The sequence below is a fragment of the Vipera ursinii genome (assembly GCF_947247035.1).
Source record: "Vipera ursinii genome assembly, chromosome: 1".
Lineage (NCBI taxonomy): Eukaryota > Metazoa > Chordata > Lepidosauria > Squamata > Viperidae > Vipera > Vipera ursinii.
The window spans coordinates 359,106,287-359,131,710 of record NC_139512.1 but is presented as its reverse complement, the minus strand read 5'-3'; the positions used below and the strand labels follow the sequence as shown (position 1 = coordinate 359,131,710).

The following is a 25,424-nucleotide window of genomic DNA, read 5'->3' as shown; positions in this document are numbered from 1 at the left end:
CCCACCCAAGCAGGAGACCATTCCGCTTGCGCACAGGTAGAGCCATCGCCTGGGAGGGTCCACAGAGGGGCCTTCCAAAGGCATTTGGGAGGGAATTTGCACTTCAGTTACGCCCAGAGGCCAGGCATCTTAATCTTAGCAACTTTAGAACCTGTGGACTTCAACTCCCAGAATTCCCCAGATTACAAAGAACTGAAGAAGGTAAGATTCTAAGATGCTTACGAAGAACTAAAGAAGCTTCTTGGGTGAAAAGTGAAACATTTTCAAGGAAAAAAATAAACCAGAAAATCCAGTTGCCTTTTGGAAACAGCCCCTTTGGGACAACCGTGAGCTGGATGATGGGGAATCACCGTGGTCAGTCAGATTAAGAAACACCCCAGGGGGTTTGGCGTGTGGGCACTTCAGGGGCCCCTCCCTGCGATCTGTGGGGCAGCAACCCCGATGGGGCAGGAGTCTCAGGGTGGCCTCCTTTTTCCTAGCTGCCCAGTGCAGCCAACAGCCCTGCGATTCCCCACAGGTCTCCCACTGCTTTGGGGGTCCCTGGGTGGCCTGCTGGGAGAAGATCAGGCTTCACTCACCTGGAGTCGGCACCTGGGGCCTCTTGCAGGCCAGAAGGAGGTTTATCTCATCTACATCAAGCTTGTCTTTTTCTGTCCTGTGATCTCAGCCTCCTTGGCGCCATGGATTATTGATTAATTTGCTTATTAACTCAATGGTCACAGCTGCCCATCTGTCTTCTGATTCTTCGGGCAGCAAACATCGTAAAACACACCCAATCTGTTAAAAAAACAAAGCAAAATTCCAGCGAGGCCCCCGTAAAAATCTCAGTTCCCTCCCCCCATCATGCACGCCTGTGCTCCATGGCAGGGGTCTGCAATCTTGACAAGGTTAAGACTTGTGGACTTCAGCTCCCAGAATTCCTCAGCCAGCTGGCTGAGGAATTCTGGGAGCTGAAGTCCACAAGTCTTAACCTTGTCAAGGTTGCAGACCCCTGCTCTATGGTCAAGAGTTAATTGGCTGCTCCCCCATGCCTGAGGGAAGAGCTAGGGCGCAGTTGGGGCCACCTTATCTCCAGGAGGGGGGCTGTTCCCAGGTCAGGCGCCAGGACAGAGAGGAGGCCCACCACTCATCCCCCAACAGGGTAGGGGATGACTGGGCTGAACCCCAAATGCACTGTAGCCATTTTTCCCCCTTTCGCTTTTAGAGTTAGATGATGCTGGGAGCGGGGATGTGAACAAGAGTCCAGCGAGACATAACAACACTAAACCTAGCCTGAGAATCAAGGTTACTGAGCCCAGAGCTGATAAAAGAATTGGCAGGCTGGAGAGCTGGAGAGGAAGCCCGTGCTTCAAGCTAATTGGGGAATGTGATTTATGACTGTTAATTGGAGGAGGGAATTGTGCTTTTATACTAGGTGTCCAGGGGAGGGGAATTCAGTTTTTGGCTTTGATTATATAGGTGCCCATATTCTGCTACCCGAATAAAAGATCCTTTAAGGTAAACGATGCCTCAAAGTTCTTTTGAAGAGTTTCAGCTGTTGGAACCAGGACAGGTCAAGGGCACCATCGGTCTCAAGGCCCTTCACACCCATGAGGGATCTAAGTTCAGTCCTCCTTAAATTCTGTTTACCCTTAACGCCCAATAGTTCTCAACTTATGACCACAGTTGAGCCCAAAACTTACGTTGCTAAGCGAGACATTTGTTAAGTGAGTTTTGCTCAGTTTTGCAATCTTTTTTTGCCACGGTTGTTAAGTGAATCACTGCAGTTATTGTCTCAGCTGTACGGCTGTTAAGTGAATCTGGCATCCCCATTGCTTGTGAGGTCACAAAAGGACCCTGGGTCACTGCGACGGTCGTAAATACGAGCTAGTGACCCCAGGGATGCTGCAACAGTTGTGTGACAAATTGTTATCGGTGCCTTTTTTCGGTGAGATTGTAATTTCAAAGAGTGAGTAAACGCCACCATATGTAAGTTAAGGGCTGCCTGTATCTCAGAGAGAACCAAGGACGGCTCAGCCCTGAGGTACGAATATTTTGGGCCTCGCACTAAGCCCAAACAGGAGGATCTTTGTAGCTCAGGGTGGAAGAAGGCGTCCTTGGCGCTCTCTGAGCTGGGTGGTTTCCTTGCAGACGTTTCATTGCCCAGACTAGGGAGTATCATCAGTGCTAGGAGATGCAAATCCCCTTCCTTTCTAGCGCTGATGATGCTCCCTAGTTGGGTAACGGGACGTCTGCAAGAAGACAAGGCGGAGAGCCCCAAGGACCCTTCGTTTTCAGTTGGTACTTAATCTCTTGAATTTTTAATGTTTTATATTTATAATTGTTATAGCTGTTTATTACACCCCTTCAGAGTTGCCTCGGACCCGGGATGGGCAGCGTATAAGTTAAGCAAACGAATTGTTAGATGTTTTGTGCCAGCCATGGCAGTTTCCCAAAAGGGTCATCAGATGGAGGCAAAGAGGCTTCTTTGCTTCCACTGATGAGCCAAGGGTCTCGGAACCACAGCCCCATTGGCGAGAGTGTTTTATGGTCAGGGAGGGACCAAGACCCCCCATAAATACCTCTGCACGAGGGGCTGCTCTTTGTTCTAGTTCTAGCCTCTCTTAAGATTCTACTCCTAGCTCCTAGTTCTTCTTCTGTTTTAGTTATGTAATGCTAGCTTGCTTTTATTTTATTTCTCTCTCACATGCAGGCATGAATGCTTTCATGCCAAGTATTTCTTTCTCTTTGATCTACCATTGAATAAAGCTAATATGATTGCATCTCTGCGTGATGCTTTTCACTTGGAAGCACCTTCCTCGTGAGATCATCTCACACGAATGAATGAAACGCGCAAAGCCGAAAGGACCCTCCCGGTGGGGACGGGCGGGGTCCCGGTGCCCACATCGGAGGGGGGCTCCCGTCCCAGCCAGGATCGCGCGCCCGGCAGGCGGGGCGGGGGGGGGGTGGTCACGGCGCGCTCTCGCCTGCGGGCGCGCGCCGGGGCGGGGCCCGGGTGACGTCACGGAGGGAGGCGAGGCGAGGCGGCGGCGGGATGGCAGCGGCGGCCGGGCGAGCATCCTCCGCAGCCCGCGGCGACGGCAGGCAGAGCCCGGCGGCCCAAGCCCGGCCGCGCTCCCGGCATCCCCGCCCCGCCGCGCCCGGAAGCCCATGGTGCTGAGCCTGCTGCTCTCGGCCTACCAGCTGTGCCGGCCGGCCATGCCGGAGGCGGCGGGCGCGGCGGGCGGCGCGGGCTGGTGGGCGGAGGGGCTGGGCGCCGCCGGCCCCGACCTCCCGCCCGGGCTGGGCTCGGCCGTGCAGGCGGCGCTGGAGCGGAGCCTGCCCGAGCTGCACCAGGCCGTCTCGGCCGCCAAGCAAGCGGCCGGGCCGGGCGACCTGCAGGCGCGGCTGGGCGCCCTCCTGGCGCTGGTGGGGGAGGCCTGGCGGCTGCCGGCCGTGGGCCGCGAGGTGGCCAAGGGGCTGTGCGACGCGCTGCGCCTGGAGGGCGGCCTCGACCTGCTGCTCGACCTGCTGCGCGGCGCCGAGCCGGAGAGCCGGAGCCGCGCGGCGCAGCTGCTGGAGCAGGTGCTGGTGGCCGAGAACCGGTGAGCGCGCCCGGAGGAGCCCCCCCCACCGCGCGGGACCCCCCCTCGGGCACCCCGGGGACGTCCGGGGAGGAGGAGGCGGAGGCGGAGCGCGGCCCCTGCCCGGGAGCTCCGAAGCGGGGTCAGGGTCGCCCGGGCCGCCGATGGGACTCTCGAGGGAGGCGGGGGCCGTCCCGCTGGATTGCAGCCTGGCGGGGGCGGGGGGGCTTATTCTGGGAGTGGAGGTCCACCGGCTGCAAAGCCGCCCTCGTTGCTCGTCCCTGCTGCCTCCGGCGAGCTTCCCGGAGCAGACGGGGCGTCTCTTCCTGGCAGGGGAGCCCCCGAGGTGGTCCCTCTTTCGCCTGCGGCGTTTGGGCGCTGCGGATGCTCCTGCCTTAGTTACTTTCACGTCGTAGCCTAACAGTAAGAGAAATTTCCCGGCAGGGGGAAGAAGTTGTGGGTGGAGCTTTTCCAGAGGAGGCTGGACAGCCATTTGCCTGGAAGGGTAGAGGGCCTCCAGCTTGAGGAAGGGGCTGGACTGGAAGACCTCCAAGGGCCCTTGCCACTGTTCTTCTGTTATTTTCGGTGCATTGCCTTGTGTCCAGCCAGCTTAAAATCCCCCCACCTCTCCCGGGGCTGTGACTCATTCAGAGAGACAGCAGAGCACCTCCTTGTTCTTGGCCTCCCCCCAGCCTTCTCCAGGGCGGAGGGGGACCCTTCACAAGGGCTAGTAGTTGGAGAAAGGAGGCTGGGTCTGAGCTGGGGTGTGTGTGTGTGTGTGTCAAGGTAGGGCTTAGGCAGCATTAAGGGGAGAGGCAGACTAACATCCCCTACTCCGATTCCACCTGAGGAGGAGATGCTGAGGGTTGCAGGCCTCCCGTGTGGGCAAGTGGCCAAGCCGGTGAGGGAGGAGGACATATCCGGGAATTGATTGTGTTGATTGCAAACTGCATAGGGCTGCTTGTGAAGTAGACGCAGGAGAAGAGCAGGTGGGGTGGGGGTGGGGGGTCAGAGTTAAACATGTCATCAGCTTAAGAGTCCTTACGTGGCCACAAAGGATTCAAGTCCAACCTCTCCAGAATTCCATTGACTCTTGACGCCAATTTAGTACTGAAATTTAGCTGACTAGATTCTTATTTAGCGGCTTGAGCACTAAACCTTTGTACTGGAATGGAATGGAAATGGAATAGAATAGAATAGAATAGAATAGAATAGAATAGAATAGAATAGAATAGAATAGAATAGAATAGAATAGAATAGAATATGGAATAAAGAATAGAATAGAATAGAATAGAATAGAATAGAATAGAATAGAATAGAATATGGAATAAAGAATAGAATAGAATAGAATAGAATAGGGAAAAAGTATAGAATAGAATAGAATATATGGAATAGAACAGAATAGAATAGAAAATAGAATAAAATACAGAATAGAATAATAATAGAATAGAATATAGAACAGAACAGAATAGAAAACAGAATAAAATACAGAATAGAAGAGAATAATAATACCACAGAATAGAATAGAATATAGAACAGAACAGAATAGAAAATAGAATAAAATACAGAATAGAAGAGAATAAGAATAGAATAGAATATTACAGAATAGAATAGAATATTACAGAACAGAACAGGAAATGAAGCTTTATTGTTCGGCCCACAGACAGAATCTCGCCAGACTAAAGCAACTGTAGATATCTATGTATTTATAAAATTTATAGGCCACCCATTTTACCTCAAGGTAACTCAGATATACTCTGTGAACCGCTACGGAGGTCTTCCTTGTTCCCTTCCAGCCCACCAGACGTGCCCAGCTCAGCTGCCTCTTTGCCCTCCGGGAAGCAGCCCCCCCTCCCTCCCTCCTGCCGACTAGCTAGTCCTTGACTTATGACCATAACTGGGCGTAAAACTTCTGTGGCTAAGCGAGACGTTTGTTAAGTGAGTTTTGCTCCAGTTTGCCACCTTTCTTGCCAGAGTGAATCGATCCCTGCGCCACCCCAGGCTGGTGCCCCCCCCCGTCCCCTTCTGTGGCTTCCTGGGCTCCCAGCTCCGATGCCGCTGCTCACTGCCCTCTGCTTGCCCGGCAGGAACCGGGTGGCTCGGATCGGCCTGGGGGTGGTCCTGGACCTGGCCAAGGAGCGGGAGAGCCTCCCTCTTGCCCGCAGCACTTCGGGCATCCTGGAGCACATGTTCAAGCACTCGGAGGAGACTTCTCTCCAGCTGATCGACCACGGCGGCCTGGATGCCATCCTCTTCTGGTGCCGCTGGAGCGACCCGGTGGTGCTCCGCCACTGCGCCGCGGCCCTGGCCAACTGCGCCATGTACGGCGGGCAGGCCAACCAGCGGCGCATGGTGGAGAAGAAGGCGGCCGAGTGGCTCTTCCCGCTGGCCTTCTCCAAGGAGGATGAGCTGGTCCAGTTCCAGGCCTGCCTGGCCGTCGCCGTGCTGGCCACCAACAAGGAGATCGAGAAGGAGGTGGAGAACTCGGGCACGCTGGCCCTGGTGGAGCCTTTCATTGCCACCCTTGACCCGGGCCGCTTCGCCCACAGCTGGCTGGGCAGCAACGACAACAGCCAGGGCCGGACGGCCGACGACCTGCAGTGCCTGGTGCCCCTGCTGGACAGCTGCCGCCTGGAGGCCCAGTGCATCGCCGCCTTCTACCTCTGCGTGGAGGCCGCCATTAAAGCCCGCCAGAAGAAGACCAAGGTGTGTGTGGGGGGGACTGGCGGGCCCGCTGCCTCCCTCCAGGGCTTGGGGCAGGAGAAGCCACTGCTTCCCTCCCCCCCCCCCGGCAAGGATTGGGTGAAAAGAGACAAGAGCCCCTGCTGTGCCAAGAGAACAGACCCCCCTTTGTCCCACCTCCCCTCCACCAGTTCCAAAGCTCACTGGGGGGGGGGGAACATTCTTCCCAGTGCCTCTGAGGAGGAGGCTGCCCCAAAGCTTCTGGCCTGGAGACCCGGAGACGGGGGTCCTGGCATGAGCCCAGCCTGGGACCCTCTCCTTTCTGACTCAGCCAGATCTTGCCTTCCCCAACGTGGCGCCCTTCCGCTGCCCTACTTCTCAGCTTGCTTGTGATGGCACAGCAGCCCCCTCCCCAGCACCGGGACCCAGCCCACCGGGGTGGGTGCCGGTCGGGGCAGCTGCCACAGGGTGCCTTGTGAGAGCTGACCTGGTGTTGCCAGATCTTTGCGGAGATTGGCGCCATCCAGAGCCTGAAGAGGGTCGTCTGCTACTCGGCCAATGGTACCACCTCCATGCTGGCCAAGAGGGCGCTGAGCACCATGGGCGAGGAAGTGCCGCGGCGGCTCTTGCCCACGGTGCCCAACTGGAAGACCCCCGAAGTGCAGAAGTGGCTGCAGCAGATCGGCTTCGTCAAGTATTGCCCCCGCTTCCTGGTAGGAGTCTGGTGGGGGGGAGCAGGGGTGGGGGTGGCGGAGGGGGAGCCCCGCCCACGAGCAATGGGCAAAGGATGGCCGGGTGGCTTATTGGCCAGCACTCGGGGTGGGGGGGGGCCTTCCAGCTCTGGCTCATGTCCTGGCCATGGAATAGAGAACGGAATGGGGGGGGGCAAGATGCTAATGGAGCTCTGTGGTTGGGCAGGGGGGATACAGGAGTGGTCGGACTTTACAGGGGCCTCAGCCTGGGGGGGGGAGGGGTGCCTTTGTCCTTGGTGATCTGGGTGGCTTCGTTGCTGTACCTGTTTGCCATCTGGCCTAATTAGAGGGGTGGCCATAGAAAGAGAGGAAGAGAAAGGAAGGGAGGATGGAAGGAAGGAAAGAAAGAAAGAAAGAAAGAAAGAAAGAAAGAAAGAAAGAAAGAAAGAAAGAAAGAAAGAAAGAAAGAAAGAAAGAAAGAAAGAAAGAAAGAAAGAAAGAAAGAAAGAAAGGGAGGATGGAAGGGAGGATGGAAGGGAGGATGGAAGGGAGGATGGAAGGGAGGGAGGGAGGGGCCCCCTGGCCAGCCCGGCCCAAAGGCTGAGGTTCCACCTGCCTCTACAGGAGCACCAGGTGGACGGCGACCTGCTGCTGAGGCTGACGGAGGAGGACCTGCTCGCCGATCTGGCCATGAGCTCCAGCATCTCCCGCAAGCGGTGAGGAGGCGGCTGGAGATCAGGGGGGGGACCTCCCCTCCCCCTCCAATACGTTAAGTTTGGATTTCTACGCAGGTTTTCTCAGGCACCTGTGAAGCCCACCCAGACCAGCCGTGGGAGAGGAGGGGGAGAGAGGGAGGGCGAAGCACGGGGGGGGGGCTGGACAAAGGGAATTTATCTTTTATCCCATTTCTATAACACCCGCTATACTTAATATTCAGGCATTCAAATTAGCGGCACCCGTTGCCTGCCCTGCTCCGGCCTCTCTGGGGGGGGTAGGGGGGGGGCCTCCAGACCAGAACTCCCTGTCTCCTGGGCCAAAGTCACCCAGCCGGCTTTCGTGGCTAAAGCGAGACTAGACTAGACCAGACCAAACTGCCCCTTCCCCCCCCCCCCAGGTTCTTCCGGGAGCTGACGGAGCTGAAGACCTACGCCAACTACTCCACCTGCGACCGCAGCAACCTGGCCGACTGGCTGGCCGGGGTGGACCCCAAATTCCGCCAGTACACCTACAACCTGGTCAGCTGCGGCATCGACCGCCACGTCCTCCACCGTGTGACGGAGCAGCAGCTGCAGGACGACTGTCACATCGGCCTGGGCTTCCACCGCGTCCGCATCCTCTCTGCTGCACGGGGTAAGCGGGGAGGGGGCAGAGGGATCCCCCACTGACCGCCCCCACTCCGGTTCAGTCAAGATACATGCAGCTGGCCCAGATTCCGGGGTGGGTGGGGAAGAGGGGGGGCTGGCCTCTCCCTACGTAACTCCAAGGGCGACTGCCTCTTCCCTGATCCTCAGATCTGGGGGAGGGAGGGAGGGGCCTGGGGGGGCTGGAGGAGGAGTCCCAATTGAGCCCCCTCCCATGGATTAATTCTGACCATAGGCTGGCCTCAGTCCCCAAGTGCATCTGGTCCTGGGGTGGGCAACCTCAGCTCTTTTATGACTTGTGGACTTCAACTCCCAGAATTCCTGAGCCAGCCATGCTGAGGGGAAAGGGAGAGGTTTCCAAGCTGAGCCAGGCTGGCTCGGGAATTCTGGGAGCTGAAGTCCACCAGTCATAAAAGGGCCCAGGTTGCTACCCCTGATTCTGGTCAAGCTTCAGCTGAACATCCCCAATTGTTCTTGGCTTTTGGGGGAGGCGCAGCTGGGGGGGGTGTCTCTGGCTTACCCAGCCTGCCTTTCGGGGAGGGGGGGGGCTGGAAGGGCCCCACCCAGCCCTTTGTGCTGCCTTCCTTGCCCCACCCAGAGATGCTTCACTCGCCTCTGCCGTGCAACAGCCGGAAGTCCACCTTGGAGGGTACGGATGTCTTCATCAGCTACCGACGGCGCACCGGATCCCAGCTGGCCAGGTATGGGGGGAGGGGCTCCCTGGGTGGGACCCTCACCCCACAGGCGGTGCCGTTCTGTGAGATGAGGTCAGCCCCCACCCTGAAGTGTCTCCTGGGGGGCAGGCAGGCTGAGGCACCCCAGAAAGCAGCCTGAGGTCCCAAGGGACGTGCACCAGGTGTGCCTCGGGTGGGGGTCCCACGTGTGACTTTTCCTTGGCAGAAGTCTTTGTTCCTTGTCAAAAAAATCCCAAAGAAGCCCCCCTGAAGGAAGCGGACTCTTCTTGGAAGACCCCTGGCCCTCTCGGTGTTTCCAGTCAGCCGCCGTTACCAAAACCTCGATATAATGTGGGACTGGATCTAATCAAGGGGGTTATCTGTAGTTCAGGATTGAAACGAGGGACCCTTGGTGCTCTCTGAGCTGGGTGGCTTTCTCACAGACGTTTCATTGCCAAACTAGGGAACATCCTCAGTGCTACACTCGGAATATTGCATCCAGTTGTGGTCGCCACAACATAAAAAAAGATGCTGAGGCTCTAGGCCAGGGGGTCTTCAAACATACCCAATTCCAGCAATTGTTCTTTGTATATTTCAGCCTCCAGTCTCCAGTCTTGTCTGCACTCTTTCCAGGCCAGGGGGTCTTCAAACTTGGCCCTTGGATGACTTGTGGACTTCAGCTGCCTGGCTGAGGAATTCTGGGAGTTCAAGTCCACAAGTCACCCAAGGGCCAAGTTTGAAGACCCCCTGGCCTGGAAAGAGTGCAGACAAGATTGGAGACTGGAGGCTGAAATATACAAAGAACAATTGCTGGAATTGGGTATGTTTAGTTTAATGAAAAGGACTAGGGGGCACGTGATAGCAGACTTCCAATATTTGAGGGGCTGCCACAAAAAAGAGGGGGTCAGCCTGTTCTCCAGAGCACCAGAAGGCAGGACAAGAAGCAACGGATGGAAACTCGTCAAGGAGAGAAGCAACCTAGAACTAAGGAGGAAAGTTCTAATAGTGAGAACAATTAATCAGTGGAACTCCTTGCTACCAGGAGTTGTGGCTGGTCCATCCCTGGAGGTTTTCAAGAAGAGACTGGACAGCCATTTGTCTGGAATGGTGTAGGGTCTCCTGCCTGAGCAGGGGGCTGGACTAGAAGACCTCCAAGGTCCCTTCCAATTATGTTATTGTGTTATATTCTGTTAAGGCTAAAACATATGAAGAATGTTTGCAAGAATCGGGAATGTCTAGTTTAATGAAAAGAAGGATTAAGGGGGACATGATAGCAGTCTTCCAATATTTGATTGATTGCCACAAAAAGAGGGGGTTAAATTATTCTCCAAAGCACCAGAAGGCAGAAGAAGCAACGGATGGAAACTAATCAAGGAGAGAAGCAACCTGGAATTAAGGAGAAAGTTCCTGACAGAGCAATGAATCAGTGGAACAGAAGTTGGGGTGCTCCATCATTGGAGGCTTTCAAGAAGAGATTGGACAACCATTTGTCTGATGTGGTTTAGGGCAGGGGTCTTCAAACGTGGCCCTTTTATGACTTGTGGACTTCAACTGCCTGGCTGAGGAATTGTGGGAGTTGAAGTCCACAAGTCATAAAAGGGCCAGGTTTGAAGACCCCTGGTCTAGGGTCTCCTGCTTGCATAGGGGTTGGACTAGAATAGGGGTCCCCAACCCCTGGTCCTTGGACCAGTACCGGTCCGCACAAACAAGGAAAGCCCCATCCGTAGGCAGCACACAAAGCCACGTCCCTTCCGGTCCACGGAAAAACGCTCTCTCCACACATCTGGTCCCTTGTGCCCTTAAGGTTGGGGACCTCTGGACTAGAAGCCCTGCAAGGTCTCTCCCATCCCTCTTACCACCCACCCCAGGGAGCACCAGGGGTTGGACCTGCCAGGGGGAAAGCAAACAAAGGGTCTCCCTAAAATAACCCCACACACACACACTGCTCTCCCCCACAGCCTCCTGAAGGTCCACCTCCAGCTGCACGGATTCAGCGTCTTCCTCGACGTGGAAAAGCTGGAGGCCGGGAAATTTGAGGACAAGCTGACCCAGAGCGTGATAAGTGCCCGAAATTTCGTGCTGGTCCTCTCGGTCCAGGCGCTGGACCGCTGCAAGGGGGACGCGGCCTGCAAAGACTGGGTGCACAAGGTGAGGGGGAGGGGAAGGGACCCTAGGCAGCCACCAGGAGGGCTGCCCGGATGCGGCCACTCTGGGCGCCCTGCAAGGGGACCCAGCTGCTGGGGTGGCGGCAGGAGGGGGCTCGGGGGGGTCCGGAAGGGGGCCTCCAGGAGGGGCTTGAGAAGGCTGCCCTTGCAGGAAATAGCCACCGCCCTGAGCTGCAGGAAAAACATCATCCCGGTGACCGACCACTTTGAGTGGCCCGACCCAGAGGAGCTTCCGGAGGACATGAGGGCCATCCTGAAGTTCAACGGGATCAAGTGAGTGCGGGGGGGGGGAGTGGAGGGGAGGGGGTGAGGCCTTCCCCATCCCATCGGGCCACCACCCCGTGCACCACTGGGCACGGAGCAATGGAGGGCAGGGATCCCCAGGCCACGAGAGAAGCCACGGCAGGTTCTGCCCAGAGATGTTGCTGGCTTCGTGCAGGCAGTCCTCGGGTTGCAACCACACTGCAGCTCAAAACTTCTGTGGCTAAGCGAGACGGTTCCTAAGTGAGTTTTGCCCCACTTTGTAACCTCCTTGCCACAGTGGTTAAGCAAATCACTGCAGTGAATCACCGCAGCTTCCTGCCTGAGGGGTGGGTGGGTGGGGTTGGACTAGAAGACCTCCAAGGTCCCGTCCAACTCTGTTATTCTGCTGTTCGGTTGTTAAGCGAATCTGGCTTCCCCATCGACTTTAGCTGTCAGGAGGTCGCAAAAGGGGATTGCCTGAACCCAGGACGCTCCGGCCGTCGTAAATACGAGTCGGTTGCTAAATGGCTGAGTTTTGGTCAGGTGACCTTGGGGGGGGTTTCTGCTATGGTCGTAAGTGGGAAAAACGGTCGTAGCTCCTTTTCTCAGAGCCGTTGCAACTTGGAATGGTCACTGAACGAACCGTGCAATTTGGGGGCCGAAGCCTCCAGAGACAGGCTGAGTTTCCCCTCCCCCGCCCGCCCCCAAAGCCTGCCCTCCCTGCGCTTGTCTCCCCCCTCCAGGTGGTCCCACGAGTACCAGGAGGCCACCATCGAGAAGCTGATCCGCTTCCTACAGGGACGTTCCTCCGAGGACTCCTCCGCCGGGTCGGACAACAGCCTGGAGTGTGGGGCTCCCCTGGAGCAGAGCTAGGGGCACAGACGGAGGGATGCCCGCCCCCCCCAGCTGCCTCAGGGCCGGCTCCTCTTGCATTGCTGCCCCTCCCTCCCGGGGCCCCCCTGGGGGTCAGAGCCCCCAAATCCACCCCCCAGGCCCCCTCGGTGGATCCTGCCACCAACACTGGAGCCTTGGTGGAGCAGTGGGCTAATGCCTCCTTAAGTAACACCAGCTGCCTGCAATCAGTGCAGGTTCGAGTCCCACCAGGCTCAAGGTTGACTCAACCTTCCATCCTTCCCAGGTAGGTAAAATGAGGACCCAGATTGTTGGGGGCAATTAAGCTGACTTTGTAAAAAATGCCGCTTGGGGTGTGTGTGAAAGCCCTAATAAGCAGGCATATACATAGAATGAAGGCTACTGCTAAGCTTGTAAGCCGCCCTGAGTCTTCGGAGAAGGGCGGGATATAAATGGGATTAAAATAATAATAATTAAAAAAAACACTGGATCTCCCCACAGGGCTTTGGGGCAGGGGTGGGGGATCTGGAGGAGCCATCCAGGCAGGGGCTGCCATGAGGGGGGGGGCCTTGTGGTGGGGACGGGTCCTTCCCCCCACCATCCAGGTCTCACGCTGGTCCCAAAGGGTGTTTTTTCCCCAAAGGGCAACTGGTTTTTCCTTGAAAACGTTTCGCTTCTCACCCAAGAAGCTTCTTCGGTTCTTCAGAGTTCCTTCTTCCTCCCTCCCTCCCTCCCATTTCCTTTCCTTCCTATTTTCCTTCCATCATATTTTCCTTCCATCCTCCATCCCTCCCTCCTTCCTTCCCATTTCCCTTTCTTCCATCCTCGCTCTCTCTCCTTCCTTCCTTCCTTCCTTCCTTCCTTCCTTCCTTCCTTCCTTCCTTCCTTCCTTCCTTCCTTCCTTCCTTCCGCTTCCAGGACGAGGAGTGAAGCACTTTTAAAGGAAAAAAGCCAAGAAACTCCAGTTGCCTTGTCCCTGGAGCCCCCCCCCCGCAGGTGGTCCTGGCCCAGCCCTTCCGCCTGGCCCTCCCCCCAGCGCTGCCTTGCCTGCCCCCCCCACTTTGAAGCCCCCTCCCCACTGCTCAGGAGCTGCAGCCGGCCAGAGCAAGGGCTTGGACGTCCCCACCTGGTGCCTGCCACGGGTTGAGGGCCTGTTCTGGGGAGGGGGGGCGTCAGTGCCACCCCTCTCGGCCTGACCACGCACTGGGGGTGCCACATGTGGCCCCTGAAAGGGAGGCTCAGGTTTTGATGAGACTCATCCGATGGGCAGCTGGTGGCTCTGCAGATGGAGTGACCGTCCGGGAGCCCAGAAGGGGCCAAAGGAAGGGCTCGTTCCCCCTCCCCCCCACCATGCCTCCTTCCCCCAGCACCCCCTGTGCTCCCCCCCCAAGTGGGAGTCGTGGCTTTGCCGCTTCCAGAGGCGACGGCAGCTTCCACGTTTCTTTGGCTGGGATGCTCCGAGGGGGTCTCTGTGCCATGGCCGGCTTCCTTAGTGTGAAAAGCCCTCCTCCCAATTCCTGCTGCTTTGGCTTGAGGGGAGACTGGGGGGGGTATGGGGGGGAGGCCAAACCCCCAGAGCACCCTACATGCTCCCCCCAGTGATGTCGCTGCCTGTGCCTTCTGCCCCGGCCGTCTTCTCCGATCCCGCCAGGTGCAGCCAGACCGTTCCTCTTGAGCATGTGCCTCACAGCCCAGGACGCCCCCGAAAGCGGATGCCAGGGGAAGCTGGCACAGGACTTGTGTTCGAGAAGGGCAGCTCTTGCCCAGAATGGCCGGGCACGAGGGGGCCGGGGGGGTTGCTCTGATCTCTTCCTCGTGCAGGGAAAGAAAAGCTTTTATAAAACTTTTAAAAAGGGATTGTTGCAAATGGTCGGTCTGCTCATTTCCCAGCCTTAACGCTCTGGATCTGGGGGGCGCGGGGTGGGGGGCTGTTGCAGAATGACCGGGAGCCCCCAAATCTAATGGCCTCTCTGCCTCTTTCCACCCCGAGGGCCCGGGGTGGGGGGAGGCAAATATGTTTTGTGCTGCTCCACAGTAATGGCACTGCTGTTCTCGGTGCCCTTTGGGGAGTAGGAGCACCCCAAATTCAATTTATTTGGGATACAAATGGAAAAAACGGGCTTGTCAAAGCTGCTGGCCTGCTAAGGTCGCCCCGCAGCCCAGAGGCAAAGCCGCTCGCCAGACACTCCGGCTCTGCGGCTCTCCTCCCCGCTTTGAAAGCTGAGACAGATATTGGGATGGTTCAGTTGCCAGGCCGGAAACCAGAGCGAGGCGTCCTTCGTGTCCTCTGAGCTGGGTGCTTTTCTTGCAGACGTTTCATTTCCAAACTAGGCAACATGACCAGCACTAGTAGGGAGAGGCATTTGCTCTCGGCCCCCATCCCCACCAGCTCTGATGACGTTCCCTAGTTGGGTCATGAAACGTCTGCAAGAAAACAACCAACCTCAGGGAGCACAAAGGACCCCGTAACGACAACAACTCCTCCTTGCAGTGATGACGTTCCCTAGTTGGGTCATGAAGCATCTGCAAAAAAGCCACCAAGCTCGGAGAGTACCAAGAACCCCTTGTTTCAACCCAGAGCTACAAAGATTCTCCTTTATTAGAAACCGGAAGATGTGAGTTCCGGTCCTGCCTTAGACAAGAGCCAGCTGGACCACCTTCGGCCAGTCCTCCTCTCAGCTCTAGGAAAGGGGGGGGGTCAACCCTGAAAGTCTTGCCGAGAAATTGCAGGAGCTGCCCCGCTTGGTTGCCAGGAGTTACTCCAAAGTGTACACACCAGCACAGCCCTTTGGCGAAAGAGGACACGGGCAGCCCAGGAGTGGAACTGGAGCAAAATGTGGGCCAGGTGTGCCATGCCACTCCATGGGGCATCCCTTCCTACCACACAGGCTGAGCTGCTGTGCCCGGGGGCGACCCCTCTTGCCCATCCTCAAGGGGCACCAAGAGACCCCATAAAGCCGCTTCGCTTTCCTTTTTATTGTCCCTGGGACCCTAGGGAGAGCTGCGGGTGGGCTGGCAGGGGAGACGGCAGGCCTCAGCAGTCCCAGTGGGGTGAGGACCGGTGCCCAGCGGTCATTCCCCCCTTCTCAGCCCCCTGCTTCGGTCCTGGCAGCCTCACGTCAGGAAGAGTCTTGGTAGGGCCAGGTCTGAAGACCCCACAGCATCCCACTGTGCCACGTGCGGGACCCTGTTGGGAGGCATGCCAGGCGGAAGAGCAGTGGGCACCCCTGGTCTCATTGATTTCGACCAGGGCTCTTCCAACTTGGCCCTTCTAGGACTTGTGGACTTCAAGTCCCAGAATTCCTCAGCCAGGCACACGTGCCTGGCTGAGGAATTCTGGGACTTGAAGTCCACAAGTCCTAGAAGAGCCAAATTGGAAGAGCCCTGGTTTAGACACAAGATGACATCTCTGCATTCACACAGCTCCAAGTCCTGAACCCTCATCTATCGTGGATCCAGACGATCATGATCGATCCGCGCCTGGAGAACGCAGGTCCTCTGTGCCCAGGAGGGCCGATGGCGTCACTCGTCTTGGGGCGATGGCTCAGCCTCCTGCTGCGGCCCGGGAGCCTCACCAAAACGCCGGTATCTGGCGGTGCCGTCCTGGATCTCTATGCCCCTGGAAGGAGAGAGACAGCCAGCCCGTAAGGGGTCTGAGGGGCCGGGCCTGGCAGAGAAGCCCTCTTACCGCACCAGGCCTGCTTGGCTAGTCCTCGACATATGACTGAGCCTCCCTGTTGCCATTTTATTTATTTTATTTTTATTACATTTATATCCCGTCCTTCTCCGAAGACTCAGGGCGGCTTACAAGCTTAGCAGTAGCCTTCATTCTATGTATATGCCTGCTTATTAGGGCTTTCACACAAACCCCCAAGCGGCATTATTACAAAGTCAGCTTAATTGCCCCCAACAATCTGGCTCCTCCTTTTACCTACCTCGGAAGGATGGAAGGCTGAGTCAACCTTGAGCCTGGTGGGATGCGAACCTGCATTAATTGCAGGCAGCTGGGGTTACTTAAGGAGGCATTAGCCCACTGTCCCACCAAGGCTCATTTTAAGTTGCAATGGTTGAAAAATTGATTTAAAATAATAATTTTTTAAACCTTTTTTGCAACTGTCGTTAAGTGAATGGGCAGTTTTGCTGAAAACCAGGCCTGCTGCTATTGGGCAAAACTCTTGTATGGGCAGTCCCTTGCTGATAAGCATTCATTTATTGACCGTTCGAAGTTACAACAGCACTGAAAAAACTGGCGACCGTTTTTCACACGTACGTCCGTTGCAGCATCCTGAGGGTCACGTGAGCAAAATTCATACACTTAGCAACTGGCTTGTATTTATGACGGCCGCAGCATCCTGAGCTCACGTGACCCCCTTTTGCGACCTTCTGACCAGCAAAGTCAAGTGTGTGTGGGGGGGGCAGCCAGATTCACTTAACAACCAGGTTATTAACAATTGCAATGATTCACTTAATAACTGTGGCGGTAAAGGTCATAAAATGGGGCAAAACTCACTTAACAACTGTCTTGCTTAGCAACTGAGATTTTGGGCTTTATTGTGGTTGTAACTAGAGTAAAGGGACGCGGTGGCTCAGTGGGTGAGGACGCTGAGCTTGTCGATCAGATGGTTGGCAGTTTGGCGGGTCAACCTTTTGCCGGCGTTAACTTCCCATCGTCCTGTGCGCTCCCACAGAGAGGGCCTCCTCAGGGTGCCGTCGGTCAGGGAGTGCCGGCTGGCGGCCCCCAGGGGGAGAGCATTCTCTGTGGGCGCACCTGCCCTCTGGAACCAGCTCCCTGTGGAGCTCCGGATGGCTCCCGACCTTCGCTCTTTCCGCCGCGACCTGAAGACTTGGCTATTTGAACTTGCCGGCCTGAACTGAGGGACTGGGATTTTAGATTTTAAATTTTACATTTTAGAACGTGTTTTATTGTTTAGGGCTACTTGGTTTAATTTATTTTAATTTTTGTATATTATGTGTTGTATATAGTGTTTTAATTGCCCTGTACACCGCCCCGAGTCCTTCGGGAGAGGGGCGGTATATAAATCCAAATAATAAATAAATAAATCCCGAGTGCCGTGTAGCAGAGTGAGCGCCTGTTACTCGTCCCAGCTTCTGCCAACCTAGCAGTTCGAAAGCACGTAAAAATGCAAGTAGGAAAATAGGGACCACTCCGGTGGGAAGGTAACAGCGTTCCGTGCGCCTTTGGCGTCTAGTCATGCCGGCCACATGACCACGGAGACGTCTTCGGACAAGCGCTGGCTCTTCGGCTTTGAAACGGAGATGAGCACCGGCCCCTAGAGTCGGAAACGACTAGCACGCACGTGCGGGGGAACCTTTACCTTTTACCTTAAGTAGAGTAATGAAGTCTAGAATAGAGTGAGAATGGAATAGAATAGAATAGAATAGTTAATAAAATAGTTAATAGAATAGAATAGAATAATGAATGGAATAAAATAGAACAGAATAATGAATGGAATAGAATAGAATAGAATAATGAACGGAATAGAATAGAATAGAATAATGAATGGAATAGAATAGAATAGAATAATGAACGGAATAGAATAGAATAGAATAGTTAATAGAATAGTTAATAGAATAGAATAGAATAATGAACGGAATAGAATAGAACAGAATAATGAATGGAATAGAATAGAATTGAATAATGAACGGAATAGAATAGAATAATGAATGGAATGGGATAGAATAGAATTGAATAATGAACGGAATAGAATAGAACAGAATAATGAATGGAATAGAATAGAATAGAATAATGAATGGAATAGAATAGAATAATGAATGGAATGGGATAGAATAGAATAATGAACGGAATAGAATAGAATAGAATAATGAATAGAATAGAATAGAAAAAATAGAATAGAATAATGAATAGAATAGAATAAATAGAATAGAATAGAATAGAATAGAATAGGAGCTGGAAGGGACTTTGGAGGTCTTCTAGTCCAGCCCCCTGCTTGAGCAGGAGAACCTCTACCATCTCAGACAAGGGACTGTCCAGTCTCGGTGTGACATGAACGCAGGTTGCTACAAACATCTGCAAACCTGGTTGTGTTGCCGAGCACTCCGAGTTCAGCCCCAGGACCCAAAGCGGATCCGTCATAAATCTGAACTAAGTGAGTGGTCGTAAGTTGAGGACTGCCTGTACTGTATGGCCCTGTTTGGAGAGCAGGAAGAGACGGGGAGAGGGGGACCCAGAGGGTGTTCGGGGGGGCTCCTGTGAGAAAAATGGGGGGGACGTCTGAGATGCTTGGAGGAAGCCAGTTTTTCTCCCTTCCTTTCTTAAAACGGGAAGTTGGGGAAAGTGCTTTTCGTCCTGGACTGGCCGTCGGCTGCATTTTTTGGCCAAAACCTGCAGCCAAGACGCAGCGTTAACCCCTGGAACTCCCCATCACTGGACTGGAAAACAGCGGCCAGCTTTAAAAGGAAATTTAAGACAGCTCCGTGGAAGAAAAACCGAGTCTAAGAGAGCTGTGGATCAGCCGTTCCCTCAAGGGGGGGACTCCAGACTCCATCATCCCCAGTCAAGAACCACCGGAGCTAGGAACCCCAACCCGGCCCATCGGGTCCCCTAGGCAGACTCACCCAATGACAGCAGCCGGAAGGAGGAGGAGGACTGCTCCGAAGAGGAAGGGGAAGCCCTTCATGAAGGACAGGCAGGCCGGGAAGAGGGAGCTGAAGACACCCGTGGCCACTAGGGAGCACAGCCCCTCCACGCAGGCCACGGCGGCAAAGAGGGCCCCTGATGGAGGAGGGAGACAGGGAAGGGGGGGTCAAGCAGTGCCCCCCAACCCTTGGAGCACCGAAGTGGGGAGGCACAGGGGGAGACAGGGGTGTGGGGAGGGGCAGAGCCGCCCACCCCCTTCCGCCCTACCTTGCTCGTTCTCGCCAACCGATTTGGAGAGCTTGGAGCGGATCACGGGGGTGACCGTCATGGAGAGGAACAGGAGCCCGTAACCTGTGGGGAAAACGCCAGTGAGGCAGCAGTGTTAGGAATTGTTGTGCAGGGGTCTCCTTGTGCTAGCAAAGAGTTGCACAAACAAGGAAGGGTGCTAAGAGCAATAAGAGTCACACAGTATCCACAAAAGTACACTGAGTTGTGAAAACAGAAAGTATTTTACTTTTGAGGTGGTGTAAAAACAAAAATGCACGGTCAAAAAAAACAGTCCAGGTCATACACAATAGTAACAGTCCAAGGAGTATTCCAAATACAAAGTCTTCTTACCGGTCCACAGGTCAAATACACAGTTGTTCAGGTTTATCACAGTAGTAAACCAACAGTACAGCAAAACAGTAATAGTAGAGAGAGCAGTGAATTCAGAGAGAAAGAAGCTATGGTCCTAGCTCCCTCTTGTGGCATTGAGAACACTTACACACCCATTGACCAATTAACATCTTAAAGTCACAACATCATAGTTTATATATTTTCAACCCAACTATGTAGGCTATCACCATATGCCTAACAAGCAGGACTGCTGAGTAGGGCCTGGGGTAGCCCCCGTGGGGGAGGGGAGCCCCCCCCCGACACAGCAGCAAAACCTGGCACCGTGAGCAGGCCGGCTGCCCTGGGCCATCTGGATGGGTGCTGGGTGAGGTTGTGCTGCCAACAGACTGCTTGGCACAAAGCTTTGGGTCTTCTGTGGGCCCTGGACCCTGCAAAGCCCCCTCGGGGGGGCGGCCCCTTCCTTTCCCATCTGCTGTTGATTATTTCATTATTATGTAATAGTAATTTTATAAGTATTTAATTATTACTTATTAGTTATATTAATTAATTTTATCCACTGTGTTTCTATAATTATTGATTTTAATGTTTTTTCATGTTTTTATGCTGTAAGCCATCCAGTCATTGGATATGAGATGGGGGGGGCTCATAAATTTCATAAATAAATAAATGGAAATGAACAAAGAAAGAAAAAAAAGAAAAGGAAGGAGGGAAGGAAGGAAGAAAGAAAGAGAGGGAGGGAAGAAAGAGGAGAAAAGAGAGAAGGAAAGAAAGAGAAAGGAAGGAAGGAAAGAGAAAAAGAAAGGGAGGAAGGAAGGAAGAGAGAAAGAGGAGAAAAGAGAGAAGGAAAGAAAGAGAAAGGAAGGAAGGAAAGAGAAAAAGAAAGGGAGGAAGGAAGGAAGAGAGAAAGAGGAGAAAAGAGAGAAGGAAAGAAAGAGAAAGGAAGGAAGGAAAGAGAAAAAGAAAGGGAGGAAGGAAGGAAGAGAGAAAGAGGAGAAAAGAGAAGGAAGGAAGGAAGGAAGGAAGGAAGGAAGGAAAGAAGGAAGGAAGGAAAGAAAGAAAGAGAAAGAGAAAAACCAGCGCCATGCAGGTCTCCTGAGAGTCCTTCGGGGGAGAGGCTACCAGACCCCCCCCCCAAACAGCCTGCTCTCCCCCAGCCTCACCTGTGAACATCAGGGCCGTCGTCCCGGCCAGCGCCACGGTCACCAGCCCCAGCGCGTTGGACAGCAGGCCCAGCTGGGCCACCCAGGCGTCCGGCAGGCACCTCTGCAGCAGCCGCAGCCCCGCCAGGCTGCTCAGGTAGGCCAGGTAGTGGGCGGCCGAGCCGTAGCCAATCAGCTCCGAGGACCAGCAGAGCGGAGGGCCCAGCTCGTACAGCACCAGGATCTCCCGGGCCCCAAAGTGCACCGTTACCACCACGAAGAAGGCCAGCGAGTAGAGAAGCAGTTGACGCCAGGCCCGGCCCCGGGCAGGGCTGGCGTACAGCCGATACACCGTCGCGTAATGGCGCAGCGTGAGGAGGCGCCGCGGCTGCCTCTGCAGCACCGACTCCTGCAGGACGATGGCCGTGTAGAGGGCCGCGGCCAGGCTGGCCGCGAAGACCAGCCAGAAGGGCGCCACGTAGCCCTGCGCCTTGCGCCACTGCCCACCCAGCACGCTCGCCACCATGCCTGCCAAGCCCAGGCAGGCCTCCAGGACGGCCACCCGGAACGTGCGGGCTGTCCGGTCGCTGACGTCGGCCACGTAGGCGAAGCAGCCGGCGAGCACCAGGTTGTAGTCGCCAGAGAGGCCGCTCAGCACCCGGCCCACCAGCAGGTACCCCACGGGCAGCTCAGCGTACATGACCACCAGGTAGACAGCGGCCTGTAGGGCCATGCCCAGCGTGGGCAGGATCAGCACCGGCCGGCGTCCCACGCTGTCGCTCCAGGGGCCGAAGAGGGTCACTGAGAAGAGGCCCACAAAGAAGCCGGCCAGGTTGAGGTAGAGGTTCCAGTGTGCCACCAGCGTCTCCAGCTCCTGGAAAGGTAGAAAAAGGGGCCTTGGAGGTCTTCTAGCCTGACCCCCTGCTCAAGCAGGGAGAGCGCGGTGGGAAGGTGGCCCTAGCAGTTGCCCCCGAGGACTCTGGGCTGCCCCATAGGCACCAGGCCTGGTTATCCTTCTGGGTCCAGGAAAGAGGGGCGCAGAAAGGTCCCCGAAGCCGCCACAGGCCCAGAGGGAGGGCGCACAAGGAAACACAGTGGTCCAATACAAAAGCCTCAAAACCTGGCAACTCTGTGGACTTCAATTCCCAGAATTCCTTATCCAGCTGAGGAATTCTGGGAGTTGGAGTCCACCAGTCTTAAAGTTGCCACGTTTGGAGACCCAGGCCTCCCACTGCTTCTAATGTTGCATCCCTTTCAAGGCAGAGAGTTTTCATTTTAACCTTTGTCAGGATATTACCAGCTCTTTGCTCTAAAGTTCCCAAAGTTGGGAAACGCTGCGTCTAAATAAAAGCCCATCATCTCTTCATTCATTATGATCATTCTGGTCTTAAAGTAGCCAAGGTGGACCCCCCGCCCTGCTTTGGACAGAACCCCACATCTGGACTTGTCCATGAGACAGAGGACACTGGATGCAAGCAGATGCTCCATTAAGGGAGTTATCAGGACACACAACTCCACAACTGTTGCAACTGAGGCGGGGTGTGTGTGTGTGTGGGGTGATTTGATTGGGGGGGGTGATTTGATTGTGAGTCCTTATCTGGTTGCTTAACATGTAAGCACCTGAAGGAGGGAGGGAGGGAGCAATAATCTCAGAGCCACTGAGGAATGGAAAGGAACACGAGAGATAACAATCTCAGCATATCACACCCAGCCTGGCAACAACCCTCCTCTCTCTAGCACAACAGCTGAGGAACAGCAACCCAACTGCAGAAACAGCCTTGGACAATCACCACAGTGGCTCCTGCAGGCTTTAAGGAGAAACCCACCCACCCCCAATTCTTGGAAATCCACTCCACCTGGAGCTCCGCCAGGAGGGAAATCAAAGTACAGAAAAATTGCTGCAGGCTGTGAAAACAGAGAGCATTATAAAGATAACACAAACAAAGGCAGAATATAAGGAAAACCAGTTGGATGACAGATTAAATAGATGGAAAACCAAAGCTTTTCATGGACAGCATTTTAAAAAATTGAAGGAAAATGTGATAACAACTTGACATGGGCATGGCTTAAGATGGGAACCATCAAGAAAGAAATGGAAGGCTTAATACTGGCTGCTCAAGAACAAGCACCACAAACTAATGCCATGAAAGCGAAGATACAAAAATCTACTGACAAATCAAAATTGCCGACTTTGCAATGACAAAGTTGAAACTGTTTAACATTTAATATGTGAGTGCAGCAAAATCGCGCAAACTGATTACAAAGCAAGACATGAGTGAGTTGCTAAACTAATCCACTGGGCATTGTATAAAAAATACGACTTGCCTGTGTCCGAAAAGTCATGGGAACATAGGGTGGAAAAAGCTGTCGAGAATGAGAGGGTGAACATCTTGTGGGAAGGCCTGGAGGAACGTTGTCCATAGGGTCGCGATGGGTCGGACACGACTTTGCAGCTAACAACAACAAAATCGCCATTTGGAACACAACATGCCAGATATCGCAGTCATAGATAACCGAAGCGTATAGCTGAGTGATATCGCTGTGCCAGGAGATGCCAGAGTCGAAGAAAAAGAACTGGAAAAAATTACGAAATACCACGACCTGGCCATCGAAACTGCGCGATTATGGATGAAACATGTAACAGTGATACCCATCGTGATTGGGGCACTGGGAACTAGGTCCAAAAACTTGGCAAAATGCATCAAGAAACTGCAGCTTCCTGCCATAACTCCAGCAAAGCTACAAAAAACTGCGCTACTCGGAACATCTTACATTTTAAGGAGGTACCTGGTTGATACCAAGGATGCCGGCAGCAACCCGTGTCAACCATCAGCGCCAGTCAATTTGAGTGTTCAGCTGACTGAGTTTCATGTTTTATGAACAAAAGTTTTATAATAATAATAAAAACAACAACAATAACAACAACCAGGTGTCCTCCTGTAAATAATTGTGGTGAATGAATGACTTAGGTTAAAGTGGGGTTTTTTTTGTTTTTTTATATAAACAATAATTCAAAAGCATGAAAAGAGGAACACATTACAGGAAAAGCTGAAAACAGGACAATGAGGGGTTAAGAAAAAGTTTCCCTGCCGAAGAAACCCTGAAAGAAGGTTTGGGCAAGATAGTATCAAAGTACAAGATGGTCTGAACCACTTTTGGAACAGAAAGACAATTTCTCAACACCTTTTTTGTGATGAAACCTGCAGATTCCAAAGAGCCTGGAAAAGAAACCCACAAGTGAGTGGAGGGACAATTTTGACCGGGAACCAGGGCAGAATCCGAGATGCTGAAGCAACCCAGCCATCAGGCCAACATATAAGCCGGCATTGTTTGTAACAAAGGAGTCGCTGATGTCTCTTTTTGTTTCCCTCCCTGGTGTCTACACAGTTTGCCCGGCACTGCCTAAAAGACTCCTCAAAACCACCTAAAACAAGCTTCACTGGTCTAGTCAAATATGTTGTATAAATCCTGCCCAGATAGCTTGCCTCTGAGCATGGAGGTTCCATTCTTCTGGGGGCTGATAAGCCCCAAAGACTTTCAAACAGCAGCCAAGCCCTGGGAGGGAGGGGGAGCCTCTGCACTACTGGCCACATCAGAGCTTCGTCTTTTATTTTAAGCAGCAGAATAACAAGAGCTGGAAGGGACCTTGGAGGTCTTCTAGTCTAACCCCCCTGCTTAAGCAGGAAACCCCACGCCGTCCCAGACAAGTGAGCAGACTAGAAATCTGTAGCCGAGAGAAAAGAGGGCCGACCTGCAGGGCTGACCTCGGAGTAACCGGCGAGACAGCCGTTTTTCACCCCCATTTCCCCCCCCCGCCCAACCTCGGGCTGGGCGGGGAAGGGCACCCTGCTCGGGGAACAGTCACCCTCCCACGCCTGGCCCGCCTTTATCCCTCGCGGCGCGGCAGCGAGACCCCGGCAGGAGAGCTCCGTGTCCGGGCGCAGTCTACCCGGGCGGATCTGGAAACGGGCCGGTTCCCTGCCTTGCGAGCGCCGGGGCCGGGCAGGGGGGCGGAGGCCCCGCGGAACCCACCTGCTGGCCGGAGCCGGTGTGGTTGGGGCAGCCGCCGCCGCCGCCGCGGGGCTCTCCTGCCGGGCCGGAGCCGGAGCCGTTGCGGGCGCCCAGCCGGTCCCAGAGCAGCTGCGTGCCGAGCGGGGCTTGCAGCGCCAGCGCCAGCGTGGCCAGCAGCAGCACCGGCTCCACGGCGCGCAGGCGGCGGCAGGACGGGCGGGGGCAGCGGCGCAAGGGGGAGCCGGCGGGGGTCTCGCCCGGGACCCCGCCCGCCGCCTGCTCCGCCATGGCGCCCAGCGGGCAGAGCCGCCTCCCCTCCGCCCGCCCCGGCCGGGGGCGGTCTGGAGCCCAGCGCCCTCCCTCCGAGGCTGGCTGGGCGGCGCGGACGCGGCCTGGATCCGGCGGGGGAGGCGCGGGCCGGCCGGGCTCTGGGCGGAGCGGCGCCTTTCTGGACGGAGGGGTGGGCTCGGCTGGGGACCCCGGCCCGTTCCTGCCGGAGCGCCGCTTGGAGGATCTAAGCGAACTGTTGTAAGGGCTACGTATACAGGCGTGTGTGTTTGTGTTTATGCGTGTTTTGTGTGTGTGTAGAATCTTGCAGCGTTCAATCCTGGCTACCGTGGGAGAATCTGTGAGCTGAAATGACTGTAGACCGAGCTATGGGGGGAAAGGGGCGTATCTGCCTGGTTGAATTGTGAATTGTTTGAAAGGTCGAGAGGTTTTTATCTTTTCTCAAAATACAGATTTTGTCCCCTGGGATTGACTCTGGGGTTAGGGTGGGCCTCTGGGGTGGGCCTCTGCCACAGGA

At 54.9% G+C, this 25,424-nt stretch overlaps 2 protein-coding genes across 2 annotated transcripts; one reads left to right on the top strand and one right to left on the bottom strand.

Moving 5' to 3' along the window:
- The first annotated feature begins 3,043 nt into the window (after positions 1-3,043).
- SARM1 (sterile alpha and TIR motif containing 1) lies at positions 3,044-12,330 on the top strand. The gene is made up of 9 exons (XM_083350337.1): positions 3,044-3,584; positions 5,651-6,269; positions 6,746-6,958; positions 7,562-7,653; positions 8,052-8,287; positions 8,897-8,999; positions 10,931-11,120; positions 11,289-11,410; positions 12,124-12,330. The coding sequence occupies exons 1-9, from the start codon at positions 3,151-3,153 to the stop codon at positions 12,251-12,253; spliced, it is 2,139 nt and encodes a 712-aa protein (XP_083206463.1). The 5' UTR covers positions 3,044-3,150; the 3' UTR covers positions 12,254-12,330.
- A 3,286-nt stretch (positions 12,331-15,616) lies between these two features.
- Positions 15,617-24,924, bottom strand: SLC46A1 (solute carrier family 46 member 1). The gene is made up of 5 exons (XM_083379783.1): positions 24,641-24,924; positions 20,630-21,482; positions 19,119-19,202; positions 18,830-18,986; positions 15,617-15,851 (listed from the first exon to the last, which is right to left on the bottom strand). The coding sequence occupies exons 1-5, from the start codon at positions 24,905-24,907 to the stop codon at positions 15,755-15,757; spliced, it is 1,458 nt and encodes a 485-aa protein (XP_083235909.1). The 5' UTR covers positions 24,908-24,924; the 3' UTR covers positions 15,617-15,754.
- Between the last annotated feature and the right edge of the window lie 500 nt (positions 24,925-25,424).

Excerpts from the sequence above, each read along its gene's own strand:
- SLC46A1 (XM_083379783.1), bottom strand. The coding sequence starts at position 24,907 with ATGGCGGAGCAGGCGGCGGGCGGGGTCCCGGGCGAGACCCCCGCCGGC. Across the intron at positions 18,987-19,118 it reads GGTTGGCGAGAACGAGCAAG|GGGCCCTCTTTGCCGCCGTG; the intron begins GTAGGGCGGAAG and ends CTCCTCCATCAG. Across the intron at positions 15,852-18,829 it reads CTTCCGGCTGCTGTCATTGG|GGGCATAGAGATCCAGGACG; the intron begins GTGAGTCTGCCT and ends CTCTCCTTCCAG.
- SARM1 (XM_083350337.1), top strand. The coding sequence starts at position 3,151 with ATGGTGCTGAGCCTGCTGCTCTCGGCCTACCAGCTGTGCCGGCCGGCC. Across the intron at positions 6,959-7,561 it reads AGTATTGCCCCCGCTTCCTG|GAGCACCAGGTGGACGGCGA; the intron begins GTAGGAGTCTGG and ends CTGCCTCTACAG. Across the intron at positions 11,411-12,123 it reads CTGAAGTTCAACGGGATCAA|GTGGTCCCACGAGTACCAGG; the intron begins GTGAGTGCGGGG and ends TCCCCCCTCCAG.